This window comes from Podarcis raffonei, chromosome 7 (assembly GCF_027172205.1).
Source record: "Podarcis raffonei isolate rPodRaf1 chromosome 7, rPodRaf1.pri, whole genome shotgun sequence".
Taxonomy (NCBI): Eukaryota; Metazoa; Chordata; class Lepidosauria; order Squamata; family Lacertidae; genus Podarcis; species Podarcis raffonei.
In genome coordinates this window covers 37,282,150-37,305,584 of record NC_070608.1, presented here as the reverse complement: position 1 = coordinate 37,305,584, position 23,435 = coordinate 37,282,150, and the positions used below count along the sequence as shown (strand labels likewise).

The window sequence follows — 23,435 nt, the reverse complement described above, 5'->3', positions numbered from 1 at the left end:
TATATATATATATATATTCACACACAGTGGAACCTCAGTTTTCGAGCGTCTCGGAAGCCGAACAATTCGGAACCTGAACGCCAAAAACCCGGAAGTAATTGCTTCTGTTTTCAAACGTGCCTTGGAAGTCAAATGGCTTCTGGGGTGCATTTTTCATTTTTTCCCCATTGACTTTGCAGCCAGCCCATTGATCCTCAGTTGTTGAACATTTCGAAAGTCAAATGGTCTTTCTTCCGGAACGGATTACATTTGGCAACCGAGGTTCCATTGTATATGAGACAGTTATGGTTTCATAAGCAGTCAGTTGAAGAGATATAATCTGTAAATATATGGTCCCCAATTATATATTTGGAGAATGATCCTTCCAGCCTATAGACCAGGTATAGCCAACAGGGTGTCCTCCCTATGTTGCTGTACTGCAACTTCCACAAACCCATAGTTACAATTTCTCAGCCTAACTTGCCTCGCAGGGTTGTTGTGAGGATAAAATGGAGAGGAGAAGAAATTGTGTCAGCCACCTTGAACTTTTTGGACGAAAGACAGGATATAAATGTAATAATACATAAAATATGAATAACCCTCTACCATAGGCCATGGTGTTTAGAGTCGATGGGAGTTGGAGTCCAGCAACATCTGGGGGGTGGGGGTGCCATATATTATACTCCTTTAAAACCTATCAAATATATACAAGGATTTACACATTACACATACCACATTTATTGTAGGGTGGAGATTAATAAGTGAGAACAGGGTACATATATGTGGGGGAAATGAGGACAATGAGCCAAATGTGTCATTGTTTCTGTTGTTCTATATTTTAAATAATAAACATTCCTTCTCAGGACTTAAATGTAGTATGGAAAGAGTGGGCAGCTGAAAGTTTTATAGACAAAGGAGATATGGGTACCTCTTCCAATTTCCAGAGATCCCCTCATATTTTTCTTTCATTTTTTTATGTAAATGAACAGCTATATTGAATAATGAAAATGTTCCTTCAAAGTTAAAGTTTTTGAATTCTTCTTCCCCTCCAAACTGGCCCCTCTAGGTTCTACGAATGCATTTTCGATGGTTCCTCAATGAGATAATGAATACTAATGAAGCTTTTACTTGAAGTCTATTTCTTAATTCCCAATACACACTCCACCATCTGCCAAGTGTGGCTTATATTTTTAAATGATTTTTACTTTTCATAATTAATTTCCCATTAATAATACAGAATAACTAATTTGCATCTGATTAAGCAGCATTTTATTATTTATCATTGTGTATAATTCACATTATGTAAGTCAAGCATATTCATTTTCTCAAATATTCATTTTCTCAAATATCAAATAACACAAAACCCTAATCTCCAAGCAGCAACAGACTCCAGGGTTTCAAGCACTTACTCAGGGCACAACCTGGGTGTAAAATACCACACACCCCCCCCCCGGATATTGCTTTAGTTTACCAGGAGAGCTCCAAACCCCAGCACAGAGCAATACATGTCTTTATGTATCCAGCTTCCAGCCTGCTTTCAGCGCACTTGAACACAACTCTCACTATTGTTCTTCTACATAGCAAGTAGGTAAGGGGAAGTGGAAGAAAGACCAACTCATAAGTTCTATGGCACAGAGCAACTTCTTTGGATATGCTAAATTGTGACACTTAACTAGCCAGTCAAAGCCATTACCTTGACAATGGAATTGGCTTGGCAAGCTTCACATTACACATTCTATCCTCACAGATACAAGATCACAAGGTCTGAAAGGAGACCCAGAGTTTCATCCAGACTGCCCCCCCCAAAAAACCCTCATAACACTAAACACTAATTAAACACAACTTTATTTACCTACATTGTCAATACTTTAAGGACATTTCCACATGTTCCCCTCCTGTAATATCATCAACTGGCAAATTAAAGAGCAAGGTAAAGGAATGCTGCAATTCTCTCTATCTGAGCTGAAAAATCAATTTGGAATTTTAATTTATCAGTCATACACACACAAACATCAAATAGCATGGGGAAAAAATGGGAAGATGTCAAGCTAAGATGCTACACACACCATAATTTGTTGTTTAGTTGTTTAGTCGTGTCCGACTCTTCGTGACCCCATGGACCAGAGTACGCCAGGCACTCCTGTCTTTCACTGCCTCCCGCAGTTTGGTCAGACTCATGTTTGTAGCTTCGAGAACACTGTCTAACCATCTTGTCCTCTGTCGTGCCCTTCTCCTTGTGCCCTCAATCTTTCCCAGCATCAGGGTCTTTTCCAGGGAGTCTTCTCTTCTCATGAGGTGGCCAAAGTATTGGAGCCTCAGCTTCACGATCTGTCCTTCCAGTGAGCACTCAGGGTTGATTTCCTTAAGAATGGATACGTTTGATCTTCTTGCTGTCCATGGGACTCTCAAGAGTCTCCTCCAGCACCATAATTCAAAAGCATCAATTCTTTGGTGATCAGCCTTCTTTATGGTCCAGCTCTCACTTCCATACATCACTACTGGGAAAACCATGGCTTTAACTATACGGACCTTTGTTGGTAAGGTGATGTCTCTACTTTTTAAGATGTTGCCTAGATTTGCCATCGCCTTTCTCCCAAGGAGCAGGCGTCTTTTAATTTCGTGACTGCTGTCACCATCTGCAGTGATCATGGAGCCCAAGAAAGTAAAATCTCTCACTGCCTCCATTTCTTCCCCTTCTATTTGCCAGGAGGTGATGGGACCAGTGGCCATGATCTTCGTTTTTTTGATGTTGAGCTTCAGACCATATTTTGCGCTCTCCTCTTTCACCCTCATTAAAAGGTTCTTTAATTCCTCCTCACTTTCTGCCATCAAGGTTGTGTCATCCGCATATCTGAGGTTGTTGATATTTCTTCCGGCGATCTTAATTCCGGCTTGGGATTCATCCAGCCCAGCCTTTCGCATGATGAATTCTGCATATAAGTTAAATAAGCAGGGGGACAATATACAGCCTTGTCGTACTCCTTTCCCAATTTTGAACCAATCAGTTGTTCCATATCCAGTTCTAACTGTAGCTTCTTGTCCCACATAGAGATTTCTCAGGAGACAGATGAGGTGATCAGGCACTCCCATTTCTTTAAGAACTTGCCATAGTTTGCCGTGGTCGACACAGTCAAAGGCTTTTGCATAGTCAATGAAGCAGAAGTAGATGTCTTTCTGGAATTCTCTAGCTTTCTCCATAATCCAGCGCATGTTTGCAATTTGGTCTCTGGTTCCTCTGCCTGTTCTAAATCCAGCTTGCACTTCTGGGAGTTCTCGGTCCACATACTGCTTAAGCCTGCCTTGTAGAATTTTAAGCATAACCTTGCTAGCGTGTGAAATGAGTGCAATTGTGCGGTAGTTGGAGCATTCTTTGGCACTTCCCTTCTTTGGGATTGGGATGTAGACTGATCTTCTCCAGTCCTCTGGCCACTGCTGAGTTTTCCAAATTTGCTGTCATATTGAGTGTAGCACCTTAACAGCATCATCTTTTAAAATTTTAAATAGTTCAGCTGGAATATCATCACTTCCATTGGCCTTGTTATTAGCAATGCTTTCTAAAGCCCATTTGACTTCACTTTCCAGGATGTCTGGCTCAAGGTCAGCAACCACACTACCTGGGGTATACGAGACATCCATTTCTTTCTGGTATAGTTCCTCTGTGTATTCTTGCCATCTCTTCTTGATGTCTTCTGCTTCTGTTAGGTCCTTTCCATTTTTGTCTTTTATTATGGAAATCTTTGTACAAAATGTTCCTTTCATATCTCCAATTTTCTTGAACAGATCTCTGGTTTTTCCCATTCTATTGTTTTCCTCTATTTCTTTGCATTGCTCGTTTAAGAAGGCCGTCTTGTCTCTCCTTGCTATTTTTTGGAAATCTGCATTCAATTTCCTGTATCTTTCACACACCATAATACTAAAATATAATTTAAAGATTTCCAGTAGAGGGAGGCAGAACCCTAAGTGTGCCTTCCCATCATGATCATTAATTTTATTTCACTAGCAGCTATTGGCCCCTTGGTCTTTACACCACTGTTGCATTTCCTGTATGCAAGTATACAAGTGTCAAGCAAAAGGGAAATATTGAAGGAAAATGCTTTACGATTTAACACTAAAGTATTTAGGAACAAAATTCCAGCAGTTAATAATTAAGTATTCAAAATTCACTGTGAAGAAAAAGGAAATGAAATCCCAGTGTTGCATCACTTTCTAGTTTCTAGGATTTCCACTTTGCATACTGCAACATGTGACTGCTTGTGTTGTGCTTGCTCCAGCAGATGGAGCAAGAAGTCTGAAACAGCCCTTTAAAAGCATCCAACCATGTATTTTAATAGGAACAAATTAGTCCATAGCTTTCAATTTTAATGCTGTGTACAGACAATCTGCCTCTGTAACTAGCAAAGTTGTATCACAATAGTTTTAATTTATAGAATGAAGGTTGGAAGGACCAAAAATACTGGAAAGACCAAAACATTCCAATGCAGGAACATTTTGGTTGGGATAGCTCAGTTGGTAGAGTATGAGACTCTCAAAGTTGTGGGTTCAAGCCCCACACTGAGCCAAAGATTCTTGTATTGCAGGAGGTTGGTCTGGACCGGGGTCAGCAACCTTTTTCAGCTGTGGGCTGGTCCACCAACCCTCAGAACATGTGGTGGGCCGGACTATCTTTTTTTTGGGGGGGGGGATGAACAAATTCCTGTGCCCCACAAATAACCCAGAGATGCATTTTAAATAAAAGCACACATTCTACTCATGTAAAAACAAGCTGATTCCCGGACCGTCTGCAGGCCGGATTGAGAAGGCGATTGGGCCGCATCCGGCCCACGGGCCTTAGGTTGCCTATCCCTGGACTAGACGATCCTTGTGGTCCCTTTCAACTCTACAAGTCTACGATTCTATTGTTCTTTTTCAGCAGTGGCTATGTTCAAACATTGTGGCAAACCATATCTTGGTGCCCTGCTGCATCTCCTTCTCGAACACAGAGTTGAAAGTTACCTAACCTCACCCCTGTCCACAAGGTCATTATAGACAGGTGCACCATTCTGTATTGGTTTTGTTTAATCCTGCATTGTTAAAAGTCAAAGTATTTATTGTTTTCTAAAATATTTATACCCTACTTTTCTAGCTTCTTTAGTTTCATGGGCTAATTTAGTCTTTAATGTACACCCCACTGTACTCTTTTGTTTCATGGTGTTACATCATACTCTCATGGCCAATCTTCAATAAAATGAAAGGATGCTTCTGTTTTGGAAATATAGTTATTTTTGTTGCAGCCTGCCTTGAAACATTGCTTGATATCTTCCAGATGCCCAGGGGTGTCTGGCGGAACTCTCATGGAAGCAGAATGCTACATTCTATGAAACATGACCTGATCTGGAAAAGCAGTGCTGTTGTTCTTATAGTCTTATATTATGGATCAGGTGGGTTACTTAAATAGGAAACTAATTAATACTTGGCCCAGTAATTTTTATCATACTATGTTGAGTATCTTTGGGAGCTGAACTGGTGAGATATAAAATAATCAATCGATCAATAAACATGAAGTTCAAACATGCAAACAAAAATGTTAAGAGACAGGGAAGAATGATTGCGTAATCCCATTACTGTGTCTTGAGGTAAAATTCCACTTGAGGTTTTGGTTACGGTAATAGCATGTTTGCTCTGCCCACTTCCTGATAGGCCTTTCCTGTCTTTGATTCTCTGACAGGGTCCAAATTCCTGTTTCTTTTTATAGTGATGCAGAAAGCAGCAGTAAGTGCATTGTCATGACCTGCTGTGCTTTTCCTTTCTTTCCTCAACATGCTGTAATTTCTCTACTGTGTGGCAGATGGAAACGGCAATTCATGACTATATAAAGAATAGTTTGTGGGTGATGAGAAAGCCACAGAACAAATGAGCTATCATTGCTCCTCTGTAATAAACACCGTGAAGACAGGTCCACAGGCTTTTAGGTGCAGCTATGGTTATAGTAATTTAATTGACCCTCTTTCCTAAGTTAAACAGCATCCATAAGCCTTCAGGAGCAACCATCTCAGTCCTGAACCAGTGCTGGAAGTTTGTGGACAATTGGATGAGGGAGAATAGACTAGGATGTGATATAGACAACATGGAGGTACGTAATACTGGTAAGGGCAGTGTGTATTTTTTTCAGGGGGTACTGAAAAGGACGCAGTACTGGCACCTGTTTTGGTGGTGGTGTTGTTAAATAGTGTGGCATTTACTGTAACAACTTCAGGGTGTGTACCGGCACCTATTTTTCTAGGGGGAAAAGCACTGGGTAAGGGAATGTGATGCACCTGATAGAAGCATGTACCTGATTGATGGAATCTCTGTGATCTTGATCAACCAATGAATCTGGGGGAGCATTGAAAACGAAGTTAATGTTGTTCTGAAGTGTATCTTCTTCTATCTTTGGCTAATAATAGTCCCCTCCCCCCTTCTCCCTGCCAAACTTTGTTACACTGGTTCATGTATCTGTGTATTCCAGACTTGGTTACTACAATTCACTCTGCATGGAGCTGCTGCACATTTCCAATGTGTTGGGATGCAGGCACATATTCAAACCAGTTTGTGCTAGTTACTCTGGTTTCCAATTTGCTTCTAGGCCCAGTTTAAGGTATTGGTTTCAGCTTTCAAATGTTACACAGCCGGGGATGCGAACACCTAAAGGACCTTTTCTTCTCAAATGAGTTCACTTACCAAACCAGATATTTTGGATATTTCTGGGAACCCTGGACTTAAAAATGTGGTATCCTACAAAGTCATTGGATTTCAAACTTTTTTCTCTGGGCTACACTTTCAGAATGAAAATTTGCTCGTGCCACACTGAATTTTTTTTAATAGGAAATACATTGGGAAACAAAACAAAACAAAACAAAACAACTCCCAACAGTGGTTAAAAAGCTATCTATCCATATTCTGCAATAATATTTTTTTTATACTATTCTACTATACTATACTATACTATACGACAGTCAATGTTCCTTTGACTGTCCTTGAATCTTCATGCCACACTTGCCATCCTCTCCTGGCAAACCCTTTGAGAACCACTGTAGACTGTATCACAGTAGACCCCTTATTCGGGGGGAGGGGGGAATCCATTCTCAAAAAAGAAAAGGAAAAGACCAGGGCATGTGGTGCAGCCTGATTTTGAATTGGCTAAAAGAAGTGAAGTGAATGGGTGCAATTTTACGAAGTCATTGTTCTGATGTTCTTGAAGTACGAGAACTGAGGGTGCATTCCGACATGGAGAATATTGGGTTAGTTTTCCTGTTTCTAGAGCTAGCACTTCTATGCTAACTTTCCTTTCACACTGCAGTTGACCTGCTGCTTTATGGAACTGTGGCTTTTTGACAAGCATAATAGCATCTTGCACTAAATTTCATTCACAACAGTGGGTGTGATGTGACACAACAACAAATATCATTGGCAGTGGTGTGTGGTCAATGGGCTAGGGGACAAGGTTAGCCCCCTAAAGGGTCCAAGAGCACTCCAGGCTCCTCCTCAAAGCCCACCTGGCTTTGGGAAGGTGGCAGCAGAGCTTCAGCATCCTGTCAAGCGGTCTGGTGCCTCCTTCCCAAAGCCCGGGAAGCTTCTACCTGTCTTAGGGAGGGAGGTGTAATGCTCACACATGCAGTGTCTGCCCCCAACTCAGTCAGCCTTGCAAGCTGCTGCCTCTGGACCTAAATGGTCCCCTACAAAAAAATTCACCGCCCACCACTGCTAATAACTTTCACGCACCTATACACATATAATATATGGGCAGCATTATCACTTTTTATTGCTTCATAAATAGAATATTTTGAGTATTCAGTTGAGTTTAATATTCGTAGTTTTAACAAGGCCTAGTTTTAGGACAGCATCTGAGTAAACTAGCTTGAGTAACTGTATACTTTTGTGTAATTCTTTTCATAGAATCAGTATCTGGATTGTCTTAGTTATAGAGACCTAGGGTTATTTTTGGCCTTTTCAATGTATGAATATCCAACAGCGTTGTTCTTTGTTTAACACTGTATTTACATTTCTCTCAGGTTGCTAAGTCACCTGTCCTTGTGCAAATATTTTCAAAGCCTACATGATAAACGATTGCAAGGAAAAGGTGTGGAAGGTAGTGCAACTTCTACCTCCAGCCATTTTTGCTCCTCCACTTTTTCACATTTCTTCCTGTCTTCTTGTATATATGTGTTATAGTGTGTTATTTTTCACAAGAAAGAGGAGGCTTTTGTTGCCCACCTCATTTGCATGTTGTTTATATATAGAACACATCTATAAATTTAGCATGTAGCTAAAATCATTGAATAAATATTTACACAAGCCTCCCTCAGACTGCGGGTTTACTGAACAGACTTTTAAAAATAATCCATCTACAAGTGTCCTGAATTCACTTTTGTGGTGGTAGAATAGTTCAAATGTGACATACTCAAACCACAAATGTTACAATGTGTCTGTGGTTCACTCAAGACCTGCAAATGCAGTGATGTAAAATATTTAACAGAATGCATTATTAAATAATGGGAATGGAAATAGAAACACCAGAAATTTCTTAAGCAAAGAAAACTAGTTTCAGAATCAGAGGGAAAGTAAAGGGGTGAAAGGACACAATAAAGGAGAAAGAAAATATGTAAATAGGTATCAAATTGAATTCCATAAGACTTATAGAACTGAAGACCAAACATTCCCAATAGATTACGGTAGTTCAGATTTTTATCATGATGATGATGAACACTACAGTTTCTAGTGTGACAGAGATGCACTGTGTCAGAGGTTTCTGAAGGACAAGAAAGATGTTTAGAGATAAAATTTCAAGTACTGAAGGCAGGCAAGCTAGTTCTCAGGATGAGTCACCAGGAAGGCTGATCATAATGAAATAGTGCAGTATCCAGCACAAAGTCATCCCATCAGCACAAGGACTTCCAACTGTGCAATGGCAATTCCTCTCCTCTCTGTGTACCCTCTTCCACATCTGTTCTGGAGAGTTGGGAGAACCCCAAGAACAGAATTGGGGAGTGCACAGGGAGAGAAAAGGGAGAGAAAGCCCCATTGTGTGATGGGACAATTTCAATGAGTACAACCCAGAATTCAGTTTTTGTAAGAAAAATCCAGATTCTTCTAAGAAAAATGTAATTCTGACTGCAATATCCAGTAATGGATTAACATAAATAGCATTTTCTCCTGACCCTCAAAATTTAATATCATCACTTCCCCATCAAATACAACTGATATCTCCTGCACAAGAACATTGGTGCCCCAGAACTGTGATATAATTTGATCATGAAGGAGGTTTATTTATTTATTTATTTATTGAATACACTTCTATAGCACCTTTCATTAAATTGATTCCATGAATAATACAAAACAAATTAAATAAAATCTGCCATTAAATACAGAGGACAGCAGTATCTACAATAACCAACAACTGTCAGATGCTTGGGCCAATAAGTATGTTTTTTAGCTGGTGCTTATCTTCTTTCCGAAAGGAGAGGATTCTACAAGCTGGGCAACAACTCAGGAAAGACCCTGCTCAATATGAACATCAGCAATCTGCAACACAACAGGAGGACCTCATCCAAATCACTTAATGAATGGAAAGATATATCAGGGAGGCGCCCAAGTTGTTTAGGGCAGATGTTTTCAACCTTTTTTGAATCCACGGATCACTTAACCAACTCCATTTCTTTCTGTGGCACCCCTGTGGGGTTCAGGAGCCCAGTTATGTCACCCCTTGCCTCCAGAGCTGGCAGCCTCTCACCCTTGTCAAACCCCCTCCCTTGTGGAGTGTTCCCTCAGCCTCCTCTCCCCTCTCCTTGGGAGTCCTCTGGGGACTGCTGCCATTCCTGGTCTCTGAGCTGCACCTCCTCCGTTGCCCCAAAGAGAGGTGGCTCTCAGAGGCACCATTCGCCTGCAGAACTTACAGCCAGGGCTGATGCAATAAACAGCTGTGCAAGCCTTTGGGAGGCAGAGATGCAAGAGGGTGTCGGAGGAGGCAGGTAAGGAGAGAGGGACAGTGTTGCTCATGGCATCCCTGACCATCATTCAAGGCACCCCAGGGTGCCATGGCACACAGACTGAAAATCACTGGTTTAGGGCATTAAAAGTCAATAACAAAATTGTAAACTTGGCCTGGTAGTAAACTGAGATGCAGTATTGTAAGTATGAAATCAATTTTTTGTTTCATGTGTGAAAAAGAATTATCTAAAACGGCTATACTGTGGAGATGAACTGACATCAACAGTGGGCTGCTTCTAGAAATCCATGACCTTTAGAAATCAGCTGCTCTTATGAAAGTTCTTATTTGAATGATGCATAACACGCATGAAATTTGAGGAACTTTGCCGCTTGTCATGAGACTGCTTTATAGAACTTATGGGAAATTGCAGAACCTTAGTCACACTATTTTTCTAGTGAGCGAACTTGCCAAAGATAAATGCTGTTCAAAATATATTAATGTGATTCAAAGACCAATGTTGCTATAAGGTCCCCCCTTTCTTTATGTCCATGTACACCTTTATGATCTATAAAGCAAGTCCATCTCTACATGGAGCACATTCATCAGCTAAAGTGTGTATGAAAGAGCTGAGCCCAAGTTCAGCACTCCATTGGCAGCTAGACATTCACATTGGGCCAGCCCACCCATGAGACAAGCTGAGGTGACTGCCTCAGGCAGCGGTATCCACAGGGGACAGCAGATCCCAATGTCAACATCCTTTCCTGCTTTGTTCCTGATTCCTCACCCCTTCTTCCCTGGCGGGGATGGAGCTGCAATTGTGCCAAAATGTCTTGGGCCAGCCTTGCCCTAAGACACATACACAAAGCGAGCCCCGTGCTTCGAGATAGCTGACTTGTGCTGGGAGGGGGGTGCCCCACTGAGCCGAGCAGGCCTGATCAAACAAGCCTGCCTAAGACAACCACCATCCCGCCCCACTCCCGCCGCTGGTGGCGCATGCGCGCAGGATTCTCCGCCAGCTGGCTTGTGTTTCGCCCGACGCCGCCTCCTCCTCATAGAGGAAACGCCAGGACCCGAAGCAAGAGCCTCCGCCTCACAGCCAGCCTTGCGCTTAACGGTCCGGGAATAGAAGCCGTCGCCCTCGACTCGTTCGGTGAGTCTCTCGTCTGTTAGGACACCGTCGGGGGAGGACGCCGGAGAAGCGGGGCGGGCGAGAGGCCTGAAGCAGGCTTGGCCGGGCCCTCTGTTCTCCCTTGGCGGCTGGGCCGGGGGAGGGGGCCCTGAATGGCGCTGAGGGGGCAGCAGCGTCTCCCTCCCTCGGTAAAGCGGCGCGGGGGCTTCGGCCAGGCCCGCTTGAGACGGAAACAGCCCCCTCCCCTCTGGCTCCGGCTGAGCGGGGCGGGTCCTGGGGAGCGCGCTCTCCGTATGCTCAGAAAAAGGGCTTCGGGAGGCGACGCCCCTGGTTTCTGCGCGGGTGTTTTGCGCCCCCCCCCTCCCGTAACGGCGGGGGTGGCGGGGCGGGAAGCCTCGTCGGAAGCGAGCCCCTTTCCCCTGAGTCTCGCGAGGGCGAAAGGGGAGCAGCAGCTTGGCGGGGCTCCCGGGCTTTTGATCGGCGTTGCCGTGGGAGGGAAGGAGGGCGGGCGGCCCACGCGGACCTCCGTCTCCCCCGAGGGGCGGGGAACAAGGTTGAAATCGGAGGGGAGGAGTCGGGCCAATAAAGGGCAGGGGGTTTAGCGCGGGGACGGGGAGGGTTGTCTTTTGGCTCAGAGAGCGAAGTTGAGGTCGGCGGAGGAAGCAAGACTCGGGTCGATTCGGTTTCGTTACGTAGACTGTTTACTTTAAAGGTGGGAGAAGGAAGTATGTAGTCCTATTTCTGTGAGTGGCGCAGCGGTCTTTCCACTCATGTGATTTACATCCTCTGAAAGTCGGGATCTGTTTTGATATTCACAGCAAACCCTACATGGATCCATCAAACCTTTATTTTGCGCTACAGTATTTAATACACCTTGTTCTTCATCTGCGTGTGTGTACCCCACACAGATGTGACAACGACAACAAAACAAAGTCTTGAGACATTTTGAAAACTTAACAGATTTATTGTGGCATAAGTTTTCATGAGCCACAGGCCATTTTATCAGAGATGTTGAATTTAGTGGATGTTGCATTCTGATGGGATGGACTATAGTCCACAAAAGCTTAGGCCATAATACATTTGATTGCCACGAGACTCCTTGTTGGGTTTACTGCAGCAGGCTAACACAACTACCCGTCTGGAAAAATGAATGGGAATTGTTTTCTTTTTGAATTCTATCTAACACAGTCCTATATGTGAAAGTGTGTTTTCAGTTAGGCTAACTTTCTGGTATGCGTGTTCAGGATTGCAGCTTTAGAGCATCTGTGCCATCTGTTCCAAATGTCTACTTAGATGAAATACACACACAGTCTTTTTGAATGAAGTTGTACTTCATATTTTGGCAGACTTTTCTCCTGCCCATAACCCCACTTTTTCTCTCTCGATATAAATTGACACTTTGGCTGTATTTGTTCAGTCATTTTTAAAAATACGCGAAATCCAGCATCTTACTCTCACAGCAGCCAACGAAATGCCTGTGGGAAACCTGCAAGCAGGACCTGGGCACAAGAGCATTCTCCCATCCTGTAGCAACTGATATTCAGAAACATCACTGCCTCTGACTTTGGAGGCAGAGCATGGCTATCATGGCTAGTAGACATTGGTAATCTTATTCTCCATGAATTTGTCCAGTCTTCTTTTAAAATCATCCAAGTTGATGGGCATCACTGTCTCTTGTGGGAGTGAGTTCCATAGTTTAACTGTGTTGCATGAAGAAGTAGATTATCTATGCTGAATATGCATGCACTCTTGTGATATGAGAGAATGAGGAAACATTTTCTGCATTCACTTTCTCCATACCATGTATAATTTTTAATAAACATCTCCTTCACGTCATTTCTGCTCAACCTTTCTCTTAAAAGTCCCATATGCTTCAACCATTTATCAAAAGGGAGTCACTCCACCTCCTTGATCATTTCAGTTGCTCTTTTCTGAACCTTTACCAACTCTACTGTTTTACTGATTACTTGATTGAGGTTAGGCGGCCAGAACTGTCCACAGTATTCCAAATGTTGTCACACCATAGATTTGTATAATGGCACTATGATATTGGAAGTTTTAATTTCAGTTTCTTTCCTAATGATCCCTAGCATGGAATTTGCTTTTTTCATGGCCTCTGCACACTGGGTTGACATCTTCATCAGGCTATCTACTGTGACCTCAAGGTCTTGTTCCTAATCAGTCGCTGCAAGTTTAGACCCCATGAGCATATATGTGAAACTTAAGGTTTTTTGCCCTGACACTTTACACTTGTTTACATTGAATTGAATTTGCTATTTTACTGCCCATTCATTCAGTTTGGAGAGATTCTCTTTTGAGGTCTTCAAATGTCTTTTTGTTTTAACAATCCTGAACAATTCAGTGTTATCAGCAAACTTGGCCACTGTGTTGCTCACTCCTTACTCTAGATTGTTTATGAATAAGTTAAAAAGCATACGTCCCAATACTGACCCTTGAAGGACTCCCACTTTCTACACTTCTCCATTTCGAGAATTCTTCATTTATTCCTACTCTCTGGTTCCTGCTACTTAACCAATTATTGATGGTTAAGATGACCTCTCCTGTGTACAAGTACACAACATCAACCAGATCACCTCTATCCACATGCTTGTTGATGCTCTCAAAGAATTGTCATATGTTAGACAGGACTCACCCTTGCACAAGCCATGCTGGCTTTGTTTCAGTAAGGTTTGTTCTTCAGCATGCTTGGTTATTTTATCTTTAACAGTATTTTACACCAGTTTTTGGGTGTAACTAGCTTTTAATTTCTAGGATCCTCTCTCCCTGCCCAATCTGTTTTTTTAAAAAGTGTTACATTGACTACAGTCCTCAGGAATGGAGGCTGATCTGAGGAATAAATTGCATACATTTGTTAGAAGATCAGCAATTTCACAGTTGAGTTATTTGAGAACTCTTGGTTGGATGCCATCCAGACCCAGCAATTTGTCACTTTTTATTGTGTCAGTAAGGGCAAGAACTTCATCTCTCGTCACCATTATCTGCCTCAGTTCCTCAGACTTGCCTTCAGTAAAAGTAAGTTCAGGCACTGGGATCTGTCATATATCTTGCATTGTGAAAACAGATGCAGAGAGTTCATTCAGCTTCTCTGCAGTCTTACTATCCTTCTGTAGCACACCACCTCCCTAGACTCTCTTGCTACTAATATGTTTTAAGAACCTTTTGTCTGCTTGCACTTTTTTGGTCAAAGTTTGTGTTCCTTTTTGTTCTCTTAATTTGGACGATACTTCCATTTTTTGAAGGAAGCCTTCTTGGCTCTAAGCATGCTGGCATCCTCTTGGTCCTTGTGGCACATTTCTTGATTTGCAGCTTCTAATATTGAGCTTCTAATATTGTGTTTTTAAACAACTTCCAAGGTCTCTTGCGGGGGCGGGCGGGGTGAGCGCGCACATAATCCAAGCATCTAGCTACTGGCTAAGTATCTCCTAGGTTACATGCAAATCCTGAAATATTTTAGAAGCTTGGCTTTTAGTGTGAATTTTTTGTGTTTCTTTTCAAACATAAGTTGTTAGTAAGGTTAATTGAACCAAGTAAACCAAGCCAATATTTGTCCATATCCTGGGGCATGTTGAGGGCAACACTCTTTTTGCTCCAACCTAATAGGGAAAGGGGGGACGCGGGTGGCGCTGTGGGCTAAACCACAGAGCCTAGGACTTGCCGATCAGAAGGTCGGTGGTTCGAATCCCCACGACGGGGTGAGCTCCCGTTGCTCGGTCCCTGCTCCTGCCCACCTAGCAGTTCGAAAGCACGTCAAAGTGCAAGTAGATAAATAGGTACTGCTCCGGCGGGGAGGTAAATGGCGTTTCCGTGTGCTGCTCTGGTTCGCCAGAAGCGACTTAGTCATGCTGGCCACATGACCCGGAAGCTGTCTGAGGACAAACGTCTGCTCCCTCGGCCAATAAAGCGAGATGAGCGCCGCAACCCCAGAGTCGGTCACGACTGGACCTAATGGCCAGGGGTCCCTTTACCTTTACCTAATAGGGAAAGGGGAGGAATAATACTTCCTAATAAATGGTTGTAAAACTTATCCAGGAAAGAGTACAAAAGTAGAAAGAGAGAATAATAGAATCATAGAATTGTAGAGTTGGATCCAGACAGTCCAAGCCCCTGCAATGCAGGAATCTCAACACATTATTCCCCCATCAAAGGTTTTGGAATTATTAGTTCACATCTATTATACTGTCCCTTTGACTCCCAGAGCAGTTTGTATTGGATGAAAAGATGGAGAGGAGGGAATCTGTAAAATTAACCCAGTAACAACATGGATTCATTTGTAGCTCAAATTGGCAACCTTGGCTACTATTCGGAAAGTGAGGATTCCAGTATGCAATCAAATATTCCCTTCTAGTGGGGTAGATGGGAAAAGATAACAACCTGAACTGTAAAATAGTGTTTTAAAACAAATTTCAGCCTCCCCAATGCTCTTTCAGTACTCTTTCATCAATTACAACTGATAAGATTTCTGCAAGATACATTTGTGACTACAAATGGCGACTAGCACTCAGAACATCTGATTTCTGTTGGACTGCTGAAGAGCTGCATATTTGCATTAGATATTGTAATGGAAAGTGCATGTTTCTAGTGTGATATTCATTCTAGGATAGGATAACCAACTATATATTAAAAAAAACTGAGGCTCAATTTACTCAAGTGCAGGTGCATAACATGCATGTGAAGGAATCCCAATGGATACAAGAGAGCCTTACTTTCTCCATACAGTCATACTTCATGTTACGTTTGCTTCAGGTTGAGCGTTTTCAGGTTGTGTCCTGTGGCGACCTGGAAGTACCGGAAAGGGTTTCTTCTGGGTTTCATCGCATGCACAGATGCGCAAAATGACGTCACACGCAGAAGCGGCGAATCGCGACATGCGCACGCACAGACGCGGGTTGCGTTCCTTTCAGGTTGCGAACGGGCCTCTGGAATGGATCCCTTCGCAACCAGAGGTACCACTGTACTTCTGTCAGTGTGAAAGCATATTGGTATGCATAGAGACAGCATAAGAGGGTATTGCAAGGAATGGTAAGGTTATTCTTTTCCCTGTGTCTGTCAAGACTGTCCTGTGTGCCATGCAAGTTCCTTGTGCTATAAAGCATAGGTAACATTGCAGTCATATTGATGTTTACCTGGTAGTGAAACCTGTTGTATATTGCTGAACTTGCTTTTGAGCAAGTTTGCATGGAATTGTGCTGTAATTTGCATGGTGCAGAGATATGACTTGTAAAAAGTTAGTTTTTTCAGCATCAAGTAAAAATTTCTGAGGGATTAAAAACATAAAGCTATGCTAGGCAATTCTGTACCCAACTTGCATATAAGTGCTACTTCCTCATTCATTTTAAGACTTTTTGTTTTATTTCTTTCAGGCTAATTCTGTGAAAATGTCGCTGTATCCTTCCCTGGAGGATCTGAAGGTGGACAAAGTAATTCAGGTATGTCAAAGTATATTTTATGGTGGAAACCAATGTTTGCTGAAGGTCAAAACAGTAACCATTTGAAAATTCTATTTCTGAAAAACATCTTTCTGTATATTCTAGACCAGCACATAAAAATATATTCTTGTATAAAGATTATCTTTTAATTATGTGCATAGTTTCTGCTGTTGTAATAATTATACTAAGTGTGAGCTCTGGTAGCTTAGGCCTCTCCAAGTATGTGTGTGTGGATGGATGGATGAATATGCAGGCACCCTGTGAACCTTTCTGATGTAATACTTGAATTATTTTTGCTGCTGTTCCAAACACTGTCACAAATTGCCTTGAAATTCACTCTGTTTGAAAAGTAACTTTACCATGCACAATGGGTCACAAATCCAAAGTCTCTTAGGTGTATGGAACTAATTCTTTAGTATAGTTCTTTAGAGCCTGATCTGTTTTTATTTATCAGATAAATTTCCAAATTTGTATTAAGGAAACTAGAAGTAAAGCAAAGGATAAAGAATAAAAGTATTTGTAGTGCACATTCAATATGTGTTTTGATAAAAGTAGCTATTATAGAATAAGGCGTGTGTTTCCTCAGCATTATTAAGTCCCACTCCTCAAACAAAGTTACTCCTAAACAGGTTAGAAAATTGTTTTGAAAATAAGTTCCCCATTTTGAAATTCACATATTTTTGTGAGCAAGCAAACGTTGTAATGTAACTTGTTACTTTTAACAACTGGAACATATTGGTTTGTAACTAAATATATATTTATGTAACCTAAAGGCATAATTAAAAGTTTTTGGCTCTGCAACCCACATGCCTCTTGTATTATATAATTATGTCTGTTTATAAACTTTATAAAGTGTTTTTTTACTTTATCTTCCTGTGCAGGCACAGACATCTTTTGCTTCAAACCCAGCCAATCCAGCAATTTTATCTGAAGCCTCAGCACCCGCCCTTCAACATGGAAGTAAGTTACTTTAGTGCTAAGAAAATATGAGGTAGCAGAAGCTAAATATGTATTGCACAAAAAAATACAACTTTAACAAAAGTCAATTGACATAACACAAGTTCTAGCTAAACTATTTCACTGGTTTATTTCACTGAGAGGTTTTTATTGATCTCTGGAAATGATAAGGATAGGCTGTATAAAGATAATTGCTTTAAAGAGAATTAAATGGAGTTGGGTGCTTGTAGGGTGCTTGTCAGTCTAAATCTGTATGGGTTACTTTTGCATGTGTTCATAAGGATTTTTGTTCCATCCTCCCCCTGCATTAAATGTGTGAAATTATTTTTTTGGGAGGGGGGAACCCTGCACAGTATTGTTTAAAAGTACTTATGAAGCAGCCTGAGGACTGCCTTTTAATGAATGTTGTCTTCTTCTTACCTATAATACCCTTTCCAAGTGGCTAGAAAGTCTAGCTGCTGGTGCACATATTCACAATGGGAGCCTCAATTGCCCCTGGGAGCATTGGGATGTGATGACAGGGTAGGGGTTTTTTTTGCATATGTTGTTCCTGGGAGGGAAGGTATGTCACTGCTCCCAGTGGCATATGAAACCCTATTTTTAACATACCTGGCATCAGCTGTGCTTTGTGGCCGCTTGAAGCAGCTATTAACTTTTTTGAAAAAGTTTTTTTTTCTTTAAAGGCAGTCCTCGGGCTACCTTGTAAAATCCTTATGTGGATTTTCTAATCTGAGAGTTGCTGGTCAGTGATCCTAATAAGCTTTCAATATGTAAATCCAGTAGCTCCAAGTGCAGTGGTAACTGTCAGCATGTTGTAAGGGAGGATAAGATTGCTTCAGTCTGATACTTGTCTTCTCACCTGTGAAATTAAGAATCATCTCAACAGGCTCTAAATAATAGTAATAGTTTAACATTATTTTTGTTTACTTTCTATAGACTTGTATCCCAAACTGTATCCCGAACTTGCCCAGTATATGGGTCTAAGCCTAAATGAAGAAGAGATACAAAGAAACATGGCAATGGTGCCTGCTGTAAATTCTCAGGGGGTAAGTATCAACCATATAAGTAGGACTAATTTATGTTTCCTTGTGTTTTGCTTAAATAAAAGAAAAGAACATTATAAAAGCAAGAGCTGAAATATTAGGGGTGTGCATCTTCTCTGTACCCCAAATGATGATACAAATTGGGGTGATTCAAGTCCTGAGTCAGATTGTGCCCTTAATAAAAAACACACACCAGATTTACCCAGCTTTTCTGAGAAACTAGACCAAACTGACTAAGTAATCACCCAGAGCTTTGAGGAAAGTGGAGAGGTGGGAGATATTTTGTTTGTTTTTAGTTGCAGTGAATTATTTCCCAATTTGCTTCAGGGCTGAAGGAATCCAACAATTTGGAAATAAACCCCCAATCTGCAGGTTGGTGTGCATCAAATGAGAAATGGGAACCCAGTTTGTTGGATTCTGCTCCCATCAATACCTGTGATCCTAAGAATTCCAAAATAATATAACTTTTATAAAGCACAAAATTGTTGTCCTGAAGTCGCTCATGGGTTTGTCCCATTTAAAGAAAAGGCCTATAAATGAGACTTTATTCTGCCAGTTTTTAAGGTTGACTTATTTTAAGGTCTTCTAATTCTCAGCTTGTTGCAAGCCCTTCTGCAGTGAATTACATGGTGGCTCCAGTAACTGGAAATGATGTTGGAGTTCGCAGAGCGGAAATTAAGCAAGGAATCCGTGAAGTAATACTGTGTAAAGATCAGGATGGAAAAATTGGACTTCGTCTTAAATCAGTGGACAATGTATGTATGATAAATCTGATTTTTTAAATATAAAAAAGTGACCCATTAATTTCAGCTATCTAGAGCTGAACACAGTCAAGTTGCTGTGTAATTGCTAATCCAGATGTTAATTTTATGGCTGAATCTGCATGTTTCACTAAATGTTCTGTTTATTTTTATTTCTCTATTTGGTCATGTTAAAACTGTTAATCATATCAAATATTGTACAGATATGCAAGTAAAAATATAATAAAACACTTTGCATTTAAAAACAAATGCAAATTATATTTCTAGAATAAAATGAAATGTATGTGCATGTTAATTTAAACCAAAGCTACCCCCCCCCTTTTAATGGTAGGTGTTGCCAAATGTGTATGTGATGCATGTGTTCTGTTTTTCACTGTGCTTCTCTTGCATGTTTTCTCTAAATGCATTGGATAGATACTGGATGTTAATTTACTTTCATATGTGGACGTATCTTTGTATTTAGGGTATTTTTGTCCAGTTGGTTCAGGCCAACTCGCCCTCATCACTAGTTGGCCTGCGGTTTGGCGACCAGGTTCTGCAGATTAATGGCGAAAATTGTGCAGGTTGGAGCTCTGATAAAGCCCACAAAATTCTGAAGCAAGCACCTGGAGAGAGAATTTCAATGATCATCCGTGACAGGTAAACCCTCTAGAAATGTTACACACCTTCTTAGACATCTTTGGGGTTTCATAGTTGTTAAGGAGTGCCTAGAAGTTGAATGTGTTGGGTTTTTGTTGGTTTTTTTCAAACCTCAGTTTCCTAGTGTGACTAGCTTAAGGTCAGGGCCTAAAGTTGTGCACACAAAGGTGTGTTAATATGCCCATAGATCACACACAGATCTGATTTTTCCATGTACAGATCTGATTTTTCCATGTACACGTTCATCTGCCCAAGTGCTTTCCAGTCCACACAAGTGACTGGTGCTTGATGGGATTTGTACTATGTGTTGTCTCCTCCCCGAAATTAATATTTACCCACCCTCCCTGAGTTCCAGAAAACTCAGGTCCATTGTGGGCATGTGTTCAGATATTTGGTTCCCTGTGCAATTGGCCAATTTTATTTCCAGTATACCAGATATACACAAAACACCTGATAAAACTACTTTTTTTTTTAATTCATGGATCATACCTGGCTCTGCCAGCAGCCTACCGAGTAGTGCCTTGCTAACAGAAGTAGGACGTGTGGCAATAGATAGCACCCAGCAGAACAGCACACACACACCACACACGAAAAAGCCCAACTGCCCAATGTGCTTCAGTATGTCTGGATTATACATTGGATTACAGTGGTACCTTGGTTCTCAAACTTAATCCGTTCCGGGAGTCCATTCAACTCCCGAAACCTTTTGCAAACCAAGACGCAACTTCCGATTCCTGCACTCAAGCGGAAGCCGTGTCAAGACGTTCGGCTTCTGAAAAACGTTCGCAAACCGGAACACTTACTTCCCTGTTTACGGCATTTGGGAGCCAATTTGTTCGAGAACTAAGCCATTCAAGAACCAAGGTACCACTGTATATATTAACTACAGATTGGGAGAATCCAGATTGGATTGTTGCTTGGATGATGACAGTGTCACATGGATGACATAAAAGGCATGTACACTGGGATGTATTGAATCTACTTTAAACTGCTGTGTCATAGAATCATAGAATCGTAAAATTGGGAAGTGTACACAGCCTAATACCTTTGGATACAGGTTAGTGATGTAGGACATTAAGTAAATACTCCAAACAATAAACTATGAATGTTTTTCTTACAGGCCTTTTGAGCGAACTATTACCATGCACAAGGATAGTACTGGGCATGTTGGCTTTATATTCAAAAATGGAAAGATAACTTCAATAGCAAAGGACAGTTCTGCTGCTAGAAATGGACTTCTGACAGAACACAACATCTGTGAAATAAATGGTCAGAATGTAATTGGCCTGAAGGTGAGTAACATGCAAGATAACACACACTCAGCAAGTATTGCATTTTGAAAAGTGGAGTGATATTGTTCTAAATGGGCAGAAGACATATGCAAAAGTTGTCCATATAAATTTATTTGATTGATAGAAAACAGGACCTGCAATCCTGTGGTCCCTGGGAGTGTGTGTCAGGGGTCATTGCACCTTCAACCACATTCCATGGTTCTCTGGGGAAGAGAGATTCAACAGCAGCTAAAACATCCTGATTCTTTTGCCTTACAAAGTATTCTTGCTGCTAGACCTGCATAGATCAGGCTCTCTTCTTTCAAAAAAGTTGCTGGTTCCTCAAGCTAGTGAAAGGAAATTAAACAGAATTGTACATTCACGTCCCTATTAATGACATTAACACATAATTTTGTCTTACTAGTTGTTCTGCTGCTTGGAAGAACCAGTAGCATGTAGTATGAAGGCAATGATGGCAGCAGTGGGATAAGCTGTGGGTCTGCTATAGGTGATTGAGAGCTTAGACTTTTAATTTAGCAAACTACATTCCAGAATATAGTCCAGCTTTTTATGGAAAGGGGCTGTTTACATTATCTACTACCTCAGGGAATGGGGAACCTATGGCCCTCCAGATGATGTAGGACTCACATCAGCCCCAGATGGTATAGCTAGTGGTCTTGGGTATTGGGAGTTGTAGTTTAGCAACATCAAGAGTCTCACACATTCCCCAGTCCAGCTCTACCTGTATATGTGTATAGAATTTACCACCTCAATAGTGCTTAAGACAGCTAATAGCAATTAAAACTATTGTGGAAGTTACATCCACAATAACATCCGTAAGTGCCAAGTTTCAAGTCAGAATTCATGACTTTCTATCTTGCTTCATAGGATGCCCAAATTGCAGACATACTAACATCAGCTGGAAACGTGGTGACCATCACTATCATGCCTTCTCAAATTTTTGAACACATAATCAAGAGGTACGTGTAAAATACTTCTCCATTTAAATAGACTAACAATCTCTTAAAAGAATAGGCATGCTTTGATTCAGAATAAATATCAACAAATGTAATATGCATGTGGTGTTAAACTCTTATACAAATGTGGCTAACAGTGGCAGAGAGTCTGAAAATCTTTAACTATTCTTGTCAAGCTGCTTCCTGAAATTTCAAAATGAAAAGGCAAATTTCAGCTTAGAATGAAGCTTATAAATGCTTCATACTACTATTGATTTTAAAGTGTTATTGGCACTAAAACTAATTCTAGGAGTGAAGGAATGTAGAACTTAGTTTTTTCTTTTGCTGCCAGGAAATGGGTTGAGAAGCTACTGCAGTAAGCTTGCCTTCAGCTTTTGAGTTTACAGCATATGGTCTTGTGCCTTGTAACAAATGACTCCAGTGTTGCACTCCTTGCTGCGATATTTTTGCAGCTTTGGAATTAATCTGCTTTTTACACATTGTTAAAGATCCATTATTATTTTCAGGATGGCTTCAAGCATTATGAAAAACCTGATGGATCACACCATCCCTGAAGTCTAGAAATCTGTTTTGGGGTGCATCTGTAATGAGAACTTCGCTAAACATGGGCTACTTAGTCTGCAACTTTTACGTTCTGCACATGAGCCTTTCTTTAAGCCCAAAGCAGATATACTGCCTTGAGTATTTACATTATTATGGCTGGGAATGTCACAATCCAACATATTACCTTGCTCAAACTATGAATTTTGTAGCCTTATACTTGTCTCACAAAAACCAGTTTAACTCTTTTTCATAGGGTTATACTGTTTAATTCAACACTTTATATAAGCCATTGGAATGAAAACTAATGTCTCTTGTGTCTTTTGCTATCTGTGATCCAAGCACATTGCTGCCCTTTGTACTTTTTCAGATGAATTAGTTTTTCTACTACCTTCTGCTAGGAAGGATATTTACATTTATGACTTGTAGTGCTTGTTAACTGCTGATTTTAGTAACCATGTTTACAAAGCATGCCAGTTAAACTGAGCATAATGTATCATTCCATAGACATTTTAAATAGCACAGGTGAGCATTTAGGTTTTGTCTTACTGCTGCTCTTTTACAAGTTGTTCTGATGTGCTTAAATTATGTTGCCTTAACCATGTTAAACAGAAATAAAGTCTGAAAAACAAGGTTTTCATTTTCTAACTATACTGATGAAGGTCCCTAAATTTCTCTCCCCCCCAAAAGTCAATAACTTAATTAGTAGTGGAAAGGGGGGTGAGCTGTCATGTTGAGGTGTGGATCCT

General features: G+C 41.1%; 1 protein-coding gene across 2 annotated transcripts; it reads left to right on the top strand.

Moving 5' to 3' along the window:
- The first annotated feature begins 10,925 nt into the window (after positions 1–10,925).
- Positions 10,926–23,318, top strand: SDCBP (syndecan binding protein). 2 transcript variants are annotated; one of them, XM_053396075.1, is made up of 9 exons: positions 10,926–11,072; positions 16,433–16,498; positions 17,380–17,458; positions 18,392–18,501; positions 19,095–19,253; positions 19,723–19,898; positions 21,019–21,190; positions 22,058–22,149; positions 22,653–23,318. In XM_053396075.1, the coding sequence occupies exons 2-9, from the start codon at positions 16,448–16,450 to the stop codon at positions 22,705–22,707; spliced, it is 894 nt and encodes a 297-aa protein (XP_053252050.1). In that variant the 5' UTR covers positions 10,926–11,072; positions 16,433–16,447; the 3' UTR covers positions 22,708–23,318. The 2 variants fall into 2 exon arrangements, with proteins under 2 accessions (XP_053252050.1, XP_053252051.1); XM_053396076.1 differs by lacking the exon at positions 10,926–11,072 and adding an exon at positions 11,721–11,763.
- Positions 23,319–23,435: the final 117 nt, after the last annotated feature.